The sequence below is a fragment of the Mesitornis unicolor genome, unplaced genomic scaffold (genome assembly GCF_000695765.1).
Source record: "Mesitornis unicolor isolate BGI_N332 unplaced genomic scaffold, ASM69576v1 scaffold5971, whole genome shotgun sequence".
Lineage (NCBI taxonomy): Eukaryota > Metazoa > Chordata > Aves > Mesitornithiformes > Mesitornithidae > Mesitornis > Mesitornis unicolor.
The window spans coordinates 41600-55331 of NW_010161608.1; the positions used below are offsets into that span (position 1 = coordinate 41600).

Consider the following 13732-nt stretch of genomic DNA (forward strand, 5'->3'; position numbering starts at 1 on the left):
TGAACTCCCTTGCTGCCTTAAGGACCTCGACTGTAGCACGCCGTAAGGCTCCTCAGCTGCACAGCTAGCACACAAGAAACCAGGGCAGCCACCGGGCTGGCTGGTGCCCTTGGTTGTTGGGGCAGGGGCTTGCTTTCCAATCATTGTCATTTTTGCAAAGGACTAACATGAAAGTAGGAATCATAGCTTCAGTTATGCTACCGCCAGAAGTAAAGAAATGTTGTGAAAGCGCTGCAGGGACCTCTCCTGGCACAGCAGCGAGTGCTACGCAAAAGGAGTATCTGTTCTGCAAAATTTTAGGCCAGGCCTCCGAGTCTGTATATTACCGAGCATGAAAACAGGGACAACACAAATCTTAAATTAAAGGCTCTCTTAAATAAGCATCCATCTTCTGCTGCATACACAATGCTTTTTTTCTTTGAATATATACATACGTATTTTACTCTAACATCTGCGTATTTATTTAAACTCTGTACTGTAGTAAAATATGCATCATTTAATCAATAAGGATTTGCTGGCGACAATCAGATTGACATTCAAACGTGGTGGCTGAAAGCTTTTATGTGCCTCTGACACTGATCATTCCCCATGCAGGGGAAGGGGTCTGTGCTACTTTTGTACAGTACAATGAGCTATGGTATGAAAAAAAAATCCCTCTGAATCTTCTCTTGTTGATCCTGGTCTGGTCTACTTAAGCTACTTAAGTGGAAGGGGGAGTGGGATAAATATGTCTTTAAAAATGAAGCAGCTGTAACCACAAAAATGAAACCAATACTAATACAAATCTACAGCATCTGATATTTACCAACACCCTAGCTTTGCTCATTTGCTGCTGTCTGGGGAAGGGAGGGTGAGGCAGTGCCGAACGGTGCTGAAGACGACCAGCTTTTACCTTCCTCTGTGCCCCACTCCCAGATCACTTTCAGACAGGGAATGGGGAGGGTTAGGATGATGAAGGTGAGAACTGGAACAAGTGAAGGGGACAGCCATGGGGACAGCAAGCTGCTGTGATGTCAAATCTGAATGCTGAAGCAGTTCATGAGTCCCAACTCACGTGGTCAGAGCTCTCCAGGGAGAGGCTCTTGGTCTTGTGAGGGGAAACCGGGCTGGGAGGGCTGCTGAGGTTGGAGCTGTTCGATGCAGTAGAGTGTCTCGGAGAGTCGGAGTCCTGCAGCCCAAAGACACAGAAAAAAACCAGTAAGGAACAGGACAGCGAGTTTACAAGTGACTGAGGGTGTCTGAGCAACAAGTGACAGGATTCAAAGGCCTGCAAAATCCATGTATTTTGCTTGTGTCCAAAAGTACTGAGGATTTTTTTTTTTTTACTTAGAATAGACTGGTCCATGGAGACTTAAGAGTAAGCAGGGTAACTGATGCTGACATAAGGATGCAGCACCTGCAATTTGCATGTTGCCAAGAGCTTCCTTGTCAGCAGATGTTCAACTTCGGGTTCCTTGTAAAGCTACAATGACTCGTGCCTTTTCACAGATTATGATCTGAGATGCTCTTGCACTAAACTAAGAAATCTTTTTGGTATGGGCTTCATCGCAGCCACCTCTTCTATGTCACTCCCAGGATATTAATTCTAAGCACCATATCAGGTTACTCCAGTTGGGTATTCTGGAGTACAGTAGAATGCAACCACATCTGAGCTTGAATTTGGGTTGACAGTTGCCTTCCAGCTTCAACTGGAAGGGTATATTCAGTACCATAAAAAGCCCGTGTGTGGTCTAATTTTCTCACTCCTTGGTAAGAAAATGGGCTGGGGAAGTCTTGCTGGTCAACTTCAGATTGAACCCTACCATGTAAAACATTCTTGGTTAGAGGGACTGTGTTTAGCATGGGGCAGGATTGCAATCCTATCATAATGATAGTTTTGTTCTGCACAGAATACAAATTATTAAATCCAGTTTCTGCTCTAAATGAAATTATTATATGGTAATTCTTAGATTACCTTGTTAACTTTAGGCACTCTGAGTACAAAATGTCTCCTGTGAAATGGTTGCTCAGATAGCTGTGCAATTAAAGCGCAGAAGGAATATCACCACTTCAAGCTGGGACAGGTCACTATCAAGTTGTTACTGTACTGGGCCAGTATTTTTGGGAGGCTCACTAGCCATGTATTTCCAAGTAAGGAGCACAGAGTGTTTTCTGCACGTTAAATACCAGGACCAGAGTTGATACAGTTTGACCAAAGTCTTTTGGCAGGATAGCCGGAAATACAGGGAATCCAAGCCAATGACTCCCAAAATTGTAGACAAACCCATGACAGAATTTAACTTCCTCATCTTTATCAACACACTTATTTTTTCTCCTCTGTCACTCACCTCTCGTTCATAGTCCCTTGTTGGTGCATCGCTGCCTTGGTCCAGGCCACCAGAGGATAAGGAGCCATCCGATGGCGATGCCATAGGCTGACGCTTTGCTACATAGCTACCTCCTGAGAGTTCCCTCCGCAATGCACTGCCGTTTTGTGCAGACGATCCTAAAACGCGTGGAGGAATTAAACTGTGTTAGGTGCCCACTTAACATACTAGACATTTGTTAGCCGTTTCTCTGGTTAGTTTGGCTTTCCTCCAGCATGTCCCAAGCTCATGGCTTGCAGACTGTGGGGGCTTTTATCTCGTCTGGTGTCAGCAGCACTTTTTCCTAGGGATTCTCTGGTCCCTCCCTTGGCATGTCGGCATTAGCACACTCGACCCAGCACAGACCTAGATAAGTTGGGACTCCAATCTTGCCTCTGTTTTCACATTATCCAATAATTAGTCACTTGTCTGCTCTTAGCACAGGTCGCTGTGCTGACTCTGGCACACAAAGGCAGCATGGCAGCACTAGGAAAGGTGTCTCCAATGCCATGCAGCTCTTCCATACCAGCAGCCAGTTTTCTATTGCTTTCTCTCTCCAAGATCAGCAAGAGCGGCATCAAGAGCTCTACACAGTTCAGCAACAAAGTTAATAACCATGGAGCTTGTGAAAAACTTGCCACTGATTTAAAACAATTAAGCAGCAGCAAAGTAGTCACAAGGGTAAGAATGTAATTTTAATTCTAACCTCATTTAAAAAAAAAAAAAAAAAAATCGACAGATTACAAATGTGGGACTCTCAAAAGTGCAAGCTGCTTATTCATGTGCTCCTTTGAAAGCAAAATTAAAATACTGTGCTTGCCCTCAATGGGAACACAGTCAGCCATCACTTCTGCACATCTTGTCTAGTGGCAGTGTGGATATAAGCAAATGGAGGTAGCCTGTTCCCTAAAATACTTGTGCATAGACCCCAAAGCAACACAGTTCTGTTCGCTTACGTGCTGCCAACCCGCTGCTTGCGCTCATTGATCGTCCTGGTTCTGTGCGGGATTTCGTGATCGATGGGATGCTGACAGAGCCACTGAACACGGTCCGGCTTTCCTGAGGCCGAAGATTCTGCAATGCAGACACACACAACAACACGTTTACTTATTGACTGCTGGCTCAACCCTGCATGTTATGAAGGAAGGCCCCAAAACACATTAAAACCCCAACCTTACCAGAGCTGAATTATCTGGGCAGCAAGTCAGCAAAATTTGCAAAATAACATTCTGCAGTTTAGTGCAGAGACTGGAAGCACACGCAACGCGACAGTGAAGTGCTGAATTACATGGACATATGCACACAACTGAAAGAGTATGTCTAATAATTCAGGAATTTCTTTGGAAGGAAGGTTTGCAAGCCTAATGAAGCTGCTATAGATATATTCAAGTTATATCGCATAAAGCATTCTTTCTGAGCACAAGCTTCCATGGATCGTATTAAAATTTCTGATGCCATCATTTGTGCCATGCATGTGTAACTTTATACAATAACCACGTTAATCCCTAATGCCTGCAGAGTTATGAACACGTAGTGGATCAACCTGTCTTTCAATTACTGATGTGATCCCAGAGGTATTAACAGCATTACTCCAGACCTACACCAGCTGAGTCAAAGAAAGAATCGGGTTCCTGTTTCCAGCCTGCTCACAGAGGATGACCGGAGCACGTGACCTTGTTTTCCTATGTATTTTGATTGTATCTCCTGTTTTGCATCCTGAAAGTTCCAGTATGGTTTTCTAAATTGCCAAGTTACCAGTCTGAAGAGGTCCTCTACTGAGGGAAGAGATAGAACACAGTTTCTCTGCTTGGATATGGATGTTCCTTAAACGTAAGTTGTTCTTAAAAGAAGGGAAAAGAGTACTTTGAAGTGAGTTCTGGGAGATTTTGTTTCTGCTTCTGTTACCTTACAGCTGACCTTAAGGGAAAAGGCTTCTCAGCTTATTTAGCCCATCTCTCTGTACATGAGTTGGCTTCTCAGCCCACTTTTCTAATGCCCATGCCTATCTTCATCTCTGGCTAAATATGAGACTATATCCTGCTCCTAATATGATTTGCACTATTAAAGTCATTACCATTAACTAGAATTAGGTTTAGGGAACCTTCACAGATGTAGAATGTGAAAAGAACTGCAGGTAACTCTGAGCATTACTTTATTTCCACTATACAAAACAACCCCTGCCATAATTGTTAATTTCTTCATATTTCTATTTTATTATTTCCCCATCCTCACCCTGAGATAAAGTAGCCACACATAAAATAACAGTTACAATTGTAATGACTTTTAAAGCTGGGTTGTTATGGGAATTTCAGACCAGAACAAAGATTTCACCCCCCACCAAGGGTATTCTCAGAGACCCTCAGATATGACCCATTTCTCTCTGTATTTTTAAATGGATTATTAAACAGAGGCTTTGTAATGAGCAGATCTGATGCAGTTCAGACTTTATCAGGTTATTGATACCAACCTGCTGTCAATCCAGTCTTACAATAATTCTTAAGAGTCACTGCCATAGCAGACTCCTTTGCTCTTATACTCAACCCATTGCGCATGCAACAAACAAGTAGGAATTAAAATCTCGCCTCCTTTTCCCAGATCTCTCTCAAACACCAACAAATGAAAATCAGAGACCTTACCAATGAAAAAGCCCCATTTAATTCTCCCCTCACCCACTGCTGCACTATTCTCAATGAGGATTTATACCTTTAAAAAGTCTCTTAAATAAAGTTGTGGAATCATACTGCTGTCTCTCGCTTCTTTTTTTTTGTTGCTTGTTTTTTAAATGTGAATAGCCAACCTACTTTGTAGTACAAAATACTAAACTTGTGCTTGTGTCCTTCACCACGCAATAACCAACCTGAGTTGCAGGCAAGAGCATGAGCATCCTGGCTGCACACAAACCATGGAGGCTCCTCTCACAATGCGCGAAGGAGCAAACAGGCTAAGGACAACGTTACTGCTGCATTTTAAGAAATGAAGGAAAGCCAAGTGCAGCACTGTGCCAACGCATGCACTGTGGTCAGTGCACTGGAGTTGCAAGGAAGGTCTTTGTACTTGTATAAACCTACAGTGGTTCATTTTGCAAAGAGAACAACTATGTTTAATGGTAAGGCGATTAACCTCCTTAACAGTGACTAAGCAGATGACACACAGGCATCAGGGGAAGCAGGGAATGGGTGGGTGCATGAAAAAGACTCATTAATTTTAAAAGTGTTTTCTAATGACCATTATTTTTCATGACCTCAGTTTGCAAAGTCCATGTAATTCCTTGTAGAAAGTTTCTCCACAAATATTGTTCATTGTTCTTCATTCTAAAAATAAAATAAGCGTATGCCAGATACCCTGGCATTTTGGACCAAAGCTCATGGAAGTGATATGCACATGATGCAGAAAGGGAATTCAAAGAAAAATAAATGGCAGTTATTAGCAGTCGTTATAAAGCAGCAAAAGGCAGCAAGTTAAATCAAAGAAAGAAACCAAACCTGAGCTTGCTTTACTTAGAGAGACAAAAACCCCTCATTTAGAGCAACTCAAATCCTAGCAGGAAAATTCATCCTCATTGCTGAACCAAATGGAGAAAAGTGAGGAAGAGAAGAAAGATCAGCAGCAGAGAAGCTGCTTGCTGAGCAAAGTGGTTCACTGTGAAATAGGGTGAAAGACCCAAACTAGTTCAGCACATCCCATTCCCAGCCGAGAGAAGGGAGCTGCTGCGGAGCTGCGGGTTGTGTTGGTGCAGCCGCTGCGATGCTCACGGCTCTGCAGCATCACCCAGCCCCAGCTCTCGCAACCACCCTGAGCTGCGAGAACACACATGCGGGGTCTGGCCAAACAGTCCCAGCACCCATAGGAAATGGTTTGCCTGTGTTTCTCTGCCCATCGTGCTGCTGCTTCTTGTTTTGGGTTTTTTCATTTTTAAGTAGCCTTCTGCTCATTGCATTATAAACCTGAGATTTTTGATTCTTCCACAAAGTAACAGGACAGAAACCAAAAGCCTACTTTAATGGGGTCATTTTTCAGCTCCCCTATGGATTCCATGGTGCTTTGGTTCCAATGTCCCATCTACACCAGGGGCCACGGCCCCCTTAGAGGGAGTGCTGCCCTTCTTACACTAAATCTCCAAGCACAAAGTGGGGATGGACAGACACCAAACCAAAACTCACAGCCTTGCTTTCCATACAGCTTATAGCATCTTTACCCTCAAGCCATAAAGGAGACAAATGCTTTTCTTCATACAAGACAAAACCTCTAGTGCTCTAAGAAGCACTAAGGTATGAGATCTCAACACTCCAGGTCACCCACTTGCTTTTTTTCCCCTCTAATTTATGCTAGAAAACTGCAACATTACGATGAAGGATCCTCCTAAAGCAAAGATTGAAGAGCTATTGTCTGAAATGCCAAGGGTCATTCCTTACTGATCCCAGGGAGACTATGCACATAAGAAAAGGGAGTTGGATCACAGTGCAGTGCTATATCACTGCATATTAAACACAGAAAATTTTATAGTACAGTTGGATTAAAAAAAACCCAACTGTTAAAGACAGAACTGAAATACAGCTTCAGTGATCCTATAATAAGTCTCTAAGACAGAAATAAATTTCAATTCTGCTTAACAATATTATTTTTCTACATTTCAGGAGACCTTTCCTCTTGTGTATCTGCACCACTCCTCCTACCAGAAAAGCCAGGATGGATGCAGACCTCATCACAGGGCACGTTTTCCAAAATGCTGCAACTTCATTTTTGAGTATTAATGGCTGTGACAATTAGGACTTCTGACCATGCATTTGACCACAGCTAGCTGTGCAAACTTGTTTCGGAGCCATATGGAAGAGATTAATTTTCTTCCTGCATTTTTAAATTCTCTCTAGTGCTGTATGCAGATGCGTATCCAAAAGCCTTCCTGGTGATAGGGATCTAGAACAGCAACCAAAAGGCACTCAAAGCAGTCTGGCAGTGAAGTGTTTGAGGGCATTCAAAGGCCACAGAAACCAACAGCAGCATTTCCATTACAGCCACGGATACGGCTCAGACCCATACAAACCCTGAGCAACCAACTCATATATATGAGTCATCATATATATCTACCTCACAGGTTATTCCTGATGTATCTGCACAACTGCCCCATGCAGACCTGCTGGCCACAGCACAGTACACAATTACAATGCACAGCATGTACCTGTGTGCCTGTTTTAGTTTGACTTGTATTTCAATAGGACCTAGCAACCGCCACGTAGTCAGACGAGGATGCACAATACGAGAAAAAAGATCACTTCCACCTTCTCCCTGCAGTTTACATTTTAACTGGAAGGAAATCTATAAAACAGTATCTTACCTCAGCCTCTGCTTACAGCTACCAGGATTAACATCAGCATGTTGCCATTACCTTTAAATTTTGATCTTCCTTGTATGTGCTGTAAATTCACTTATTTACTTTAACCTAGAAACTGTCTGAGGCATAATCTTCATGTGTGTCTCTCAATCTATGTACAGTTCTGTGTAAAATGCACCCTATGATTTCACCATAAACAAACAGTTTGAAAGTTTGGTCCAACACAGACAGATCCAGAACCTTTTCCTACTGCAACCTGATACACGGCATCCTGCCACTGACTGCTGGAGGATGAACACTGTGGAACAGAGAACTTAAAATTCAAAATTTCCACATCCTTCCTGGCAATTAAAAATGCTATTCTCACAGCAAAAGGTTCAGCCCAGTTGTTATACACTTTTCTTTTTTTTCTGAAGCCATGAAGTTTCTGTTTCTTGGCATGTCAGAGCTGTGGAAAGACCTCAGCTGATAGCAGAAAATAAATCAGCTGGGACCGATTTATTATTATTTAACTTCAGAAGAAAGTTACGGGGTGAAGGAAACCACTTACAAGGGTTTTTCTCCCATGTTAATAGCCAGGCAAAAGGAAAACCACACATTGTTAGTAGAGTGAACACCTGACTCGGCCGTTCATACCCTCAGAGTCATAAAGTCTGGAGTACCGAGGACAGAGCGTGGAGGCGGGGAAAATGCAGGGTTTATGGAATCGTAAGAGAGGAATTTTTCAGCTGAATTAACAGTCATGTGGTAGATGTGCTCAAAGTTGCTCGGAGAGGAGATCAGACGGGAGTGATGATGAGGGAATTGATAAGGGGAACGGTGCTATCAAAGACAACAGAGAGAGAAAGCAATGAAGGATGGTTGTACAGGTCACAACGCAACAGCAGTCAAACACCGGAGGACAGCCAAACAGCAACCCTGTGCGCCCCTCAGCACACAGGCTCTTACATGGTCACCCCCAGTCCTCTCAGCACCTTCCTTACAGGGTGTCACACAGGCCTGTTGCCCTTGCTGTTGCTAAAACATTAAAAACAAATAAAACTTTTAACTCATTGGGAATCGATTCTAGTATTTATTATTATTTGATATTTCAAAGAGCACCACAGTTGTAAAAGGTGCATTACAGACATTTGAGAAGCATCAGTTCCCTGCCTTGAGGAGCTTACAATCTAAAGTAGACATAACACAAACAGAGGAAGGTGAGCACACGTGAGATGGTGTGGGGAGAAGAAAAGATGAGAATACACAACAGTTAAAGACTGTAAGAGATTTCCTTCTGTTATTCATGCACTTCAGCGATTTCATTAAAATTAAGTATCACCCGTACATCAAACACAGACTGTTTCTAATGGGAGGGAACAGTGTTTCAACAGGATAGGGACACAGGTCGGGTGGGAAGGTGAACTGGTTAGTGTCAGGCAACTGGGACAATTTACTCTGCTGCACTCAGACGACACGAGGCCTACATCCTTCTGCATACCCGCTTAAACCTCACAGCGCTTTAGCGATGGACACTTTGCACTGCTGTCTCTGTGCTGCAGAACACTGGGCCCTTACAGATAAGGTGCAAAAGTATTGGGAAATTCAAATGTTTTTAACAGGTCAACCGAGCAATGTGCTCCCAGTGAGTGACATAAAGAAAGAGAAAGGAGAAATAATCTTGCAAATGTAACTTAAACATTTTCTAATTCATCTCTACAGAATGCACTGACACAAGTGCTCTTCTGCTTTAAAGTAAATCCAGATTTAATGGAAGAGTGTTTCAAGGCTCAGTTTCTCTCCCTGTGCCATCTGTACTTGTTCAGCCTGCAAGGGGATGGTTTGCCCAATGGCCACCAGCAGATCAGAACACCATTTCTAATTTCTAGCTTCTAAGTCTCTCTTCCCCTTGTCCAACTGATTTCATGCCCTTAAAACAAACAGATCTGAGTAACATTAGAAATGCTAGGACTTAAAAAAATAAAATATGGTAAAAATACAGCTTACCCCTCCACCAAACCTAAGGCACTACTTTTTGTATGTGGAACGTATTAAAGTCTAGAAGAATATTAAGTCACATCCCAACAGGTATTATCAAACATTATTGTTACTGTTCTCTTCATTTCAGCTGGTAAAATCCAACTTTTTTTTTTTAAACACATGGTTATTATGAGGCTTTGCATGTTAACCAAAACATCAATTACCACATTATGGTATATAAGACATAATATACATTGAATTGGTATTAGTAAGTTGAGCAGCATCTAAATATCAGTACAAGAAGACACCATTCCAAGAATGGTCCACGAAAGCAGACTTTGCTGAGTTATCTGCTCACAACAGAGAACTGGCAGCAGAGCCAGCTGCATTCCTAAATGCCAATAAGGGAGAAAAAGGAGTGTTTAAAATCACAAGCTAAAAAGCAGAGGGCAGGCCAACTGCAGATCATGAAAATATTTAGCCAGCAATCATGAATGTGAGAAAGCCACGCTATGGCAGCATTTTTAAAATGATCCTCTATGGAACCCTCTCCATGGACTCCACCATTAGATGCATGCATGGGGTTCCCACTTAAAGAATACCAAATATAGGTAAGTATTCATTTACTTGGACAGTTTCTTATTTGAAACAAGCAAAGCTTCACACGTCATCTAGAATGGAAGTAAAATGGCTCATGTATAATGAGGTCAAACTGAAACATAATGTTCATATATAACGGCAGTCGAGACTAGCTTTTGTATATGAAATACTTAGGCATGCAGAATATGAAAGCAAAAATCAATCCTGTACATCTGATGTACACAGAGAGGTGGTCTGTGCTGCAGTAAGTGCAGTTCCAGATTTCAGATCTTCACTACAAAGGAGCATCCACGATAAAGTGGCTTCAAGGGACAAGAGGGCAGAAGGGAGGCCAGACTGTACGGCCAGTTAATTGGTGACAGGCTGCTAGGGAAGAAAAACATGTAAATAAATAAGTTTGGGGATGCACTAACAGGAATGATTCCAAATTGTACAAAACAAGACAATGACCCAGATCTAGCATCCACATCCATAAAATACAAATATGTACTGATTACAGCTCTGTTAATAGCAAACAAGAACTTTTTGTTTCTGTTGTGTTGTAGCCCACAAACTTGTTTGTCAAAGCCAGACCCTTGAGCAGCTGCTCGCCAGGAAGAAAAGATGGATGCAAATTTACAACTGCCCGATAACCTTTAATATTTTCCCTCTTAAATCTGATCTCGCTCTGAACCTTGGTCATGTTTGTTTCTGGCCAACATAGGGCTACACTGAAGCCAAGGGTGCCTGTTCATGGAGAGAACAATGTGGGACTAGGTGAACAGACTGCATTTTGCCATAAAAGTATCTCACTGTTCATGTCATGTACCTATTGCATACCAAGACCTTGGAAACAACGCACAGAGAAAGCATCTTTGCCCCTGATGTGGCTGCATCAGTAAGGGCAATCACATGCAGACAGATAAGTTGCATGCATGTAGTCATCTGTTTTGTATACAACATATCAAACAGCACAAAAGAGTTTAACACTCCATTTATCCAATTTTCATTTTGTACCTTTACAATACAAATTGCATGTCTTTTAAAAGACATCATAGAGAACAGCAGTGGACAGAGGGCAAGCAGGTTCCCATTGGCCCTGTATCCACCAGGCAGTTATGCCACAAGTTAAGGCACCACAAATCACATCCCCTCCTGCCTGCCAAACACTGCAGTCCAGCCATGCAAGGGCCATTGCTACCAGTTCTAATTCCACGTTTCATTTAATTTTTGGCATTTCCCCTGAAAAAGGCAGCAGAAGCAGGTTGGTGGGACTGCAGAGATAAGTTCTGATTTGACTCACATTGCAAAAATAAAGTGAATGTGTATATATATATATTATGTATTTATATATATATATAAAATGCAATTTGCTTTATAAAGGTCATCCATGTATACCAGGTAAAAGCTATGCTGAGCTGGCTATTTAGTTTGTAACAATCTCACTCAACATAGAGATTAAATTATCTATTCTCTATTAAAACCTATTTATTACTAAGGACCTTTCTGCCTACATAGCACTACACTGACTTCAGTGAAAGGTCACGCTGGATGAACAAACTCGCATCAGTAGATCCAGCCAAATTTGAAGTTGTTCAAATAAGTCAGAAGAAACAGTAAATAAAAATGCCCACTCCACTCTATCATACACTTTCTGCATTCCGATATCTCCTAAAAAAAGAAAGAAGCTGTAACATCTAAAATAGTTGGATGAAGAGAATTTGAGAAAACTATTAGTCTTGCACTACTTGTTCCCCCTAGTGGTAGCCCTCTTCAAATGCAAAATTGTATTTTATTCATTTTCATAAGTGCAAACCGGTATTTGCAAAGTAAAATGCTACAATCTTTCCCATATTTCTTTAAAAAGAAATACTTTTTCTTCTGAAACATACCAATCTGTTTAAAAATGCAGAGAAGATGCTCCAGCTGTAATCATCACTCATGCTAAGCAGCACAAAAAAATACCCATTCATCTCTTTGGAACAAGTAGTGAATCTAGTGGAACAATTCTATGTCCTTGTAAAGAAACCACCACACAGATGAACTGTGCACAGGGTTGGATGAGTGCTCTTTACCTTGCGTACTGATTCTCCAGGGAACGTCCTCTCTATTTCCATCCTCTTTTTTAATTCTAAATTTATCTTTCAAATAAAACATTAGACTCAATACATAACATCATATGCATGCGTAACTCCTTTTCCTCTACTTTTGTGCCTGACAAACAAAGTAGGTAATTTGGAAAACAAGATCCAGCCAAGTACCTCACAGGAAGCTGTTGGAAAAGCAAAAACTGCCTGGACCAAAGTAGCTCTTGACAGAACGTTTATTTCCTAATCTCAAGTTACACTTTCAAATTCACACACTTTCAAGTCCCATGACTGATGCAGTTCTGTATTCATTAAGTCAGGAAAACAAATAAAACATGATACTGCAAGGAGATGCTGGAAAAATACATGTCAAATTTGCTTTTATCTGCAGGGACATCAATCTCCCAGCATTAAGACTGATACCTACTTGCAAAAAGGAGTTTTTAATAGTAACTTCAAAAAGAAGCTGCAGCTGTGGAACAAGTGCAGAAATCAATTAGATATTGTATGCATTTCCTAATGTCTTCTCACTTTTACGTGTGGAAAGTGACTCACGAATTTATTTCGAAACGTCATATTGATTGATGAGAAGCAAAGTATCAGTCCCAACATCAAATATGACCTTTGAACTAATATGTGCCTTGCATAATTAGAATTAATTTAAAGCTAAAAACCATTTAGAGGTGACATTTCTGAAGAAATACTAATCCATGTAAGTCTAGAAAAATCCCCTTCTACAGATAAAATCCTTCCTCATTTTACACTTGCCTGATATAGGGCTTGATTAAGTCCTTGCAGCTTTTGATTCTCATGAACTTTCAACTACTGATGGTGTGATATGGACTATCTTTTGCACTGCCTTTAGCAGTAGCAAATTATTTACCCTGTTTGAGAAGAGCCAGAAATCTTTTAATCAACCTACCAGAAATGGGAAAGTGGAAAAAAAGGTTCTCATCTAAATCCTGCTCTGAAGCAATTACCACTCTTTGCTTAGCACTAGGCATATGCATACTCACATCCAGGCAAGATAAACACTACCTGCCAACTTCACTTGGATTTATCATGTATTTTCTTGAAGCAGCTCCTTCGTTATTTATTCACTTATAAACATACACACACACAATGTTGTTTGTTGCCCAACTGAATGTATTTGTAAATGAGAAGTTTCTCAGAGTGTCTCTAGTGTGAGATTTAAACTAAGTCCTTTCCTGTCCTTGCATATTCTCATATAAGGAAAACACAGTGCCAGAAGGGCTCATGTACAATGTGCAGACTCTTTACATTAAAGTGTAACATTGAAGTACTATTTGCTGCAAAACTGAGGTAAAGTGAGTATCTGGAGACCTAAGCTAGTGCAACTGCACAGCACACTTTATATTCCAGTCTTACAGTTGTTTCCTTTGGGCTTTTCAGCATCTGAAAATCCCAATTTC

The 13732-nt window shown here is 41.4% G+C and overlaps 1 protein-coding gene across 1 annotated transcript in view; it reads right to left on the minus strand.

Annotated features, from left to right (window-relative positions):
• Positions 1-437: 437 nt before the first annotated feature.
• Positions 438-13732, minus strand: part of CDC42BPA (CDC42 binding protein kinase alpha (DMPK-like)) — a 119718-nt gene continuing 106423 nt past the window's right edge. Inside the window, exon 34 of the mRNA XM_010193375.1 lies at positions 438-1168. Coding sequence (XP_010191677.1) covers positions 1037-1168 — 132 coding nt within the window. The 3' untranslated portion in view covers positions 438-1036. The remainder of the gene's footprint in view (positions 1169-13732) is intronic.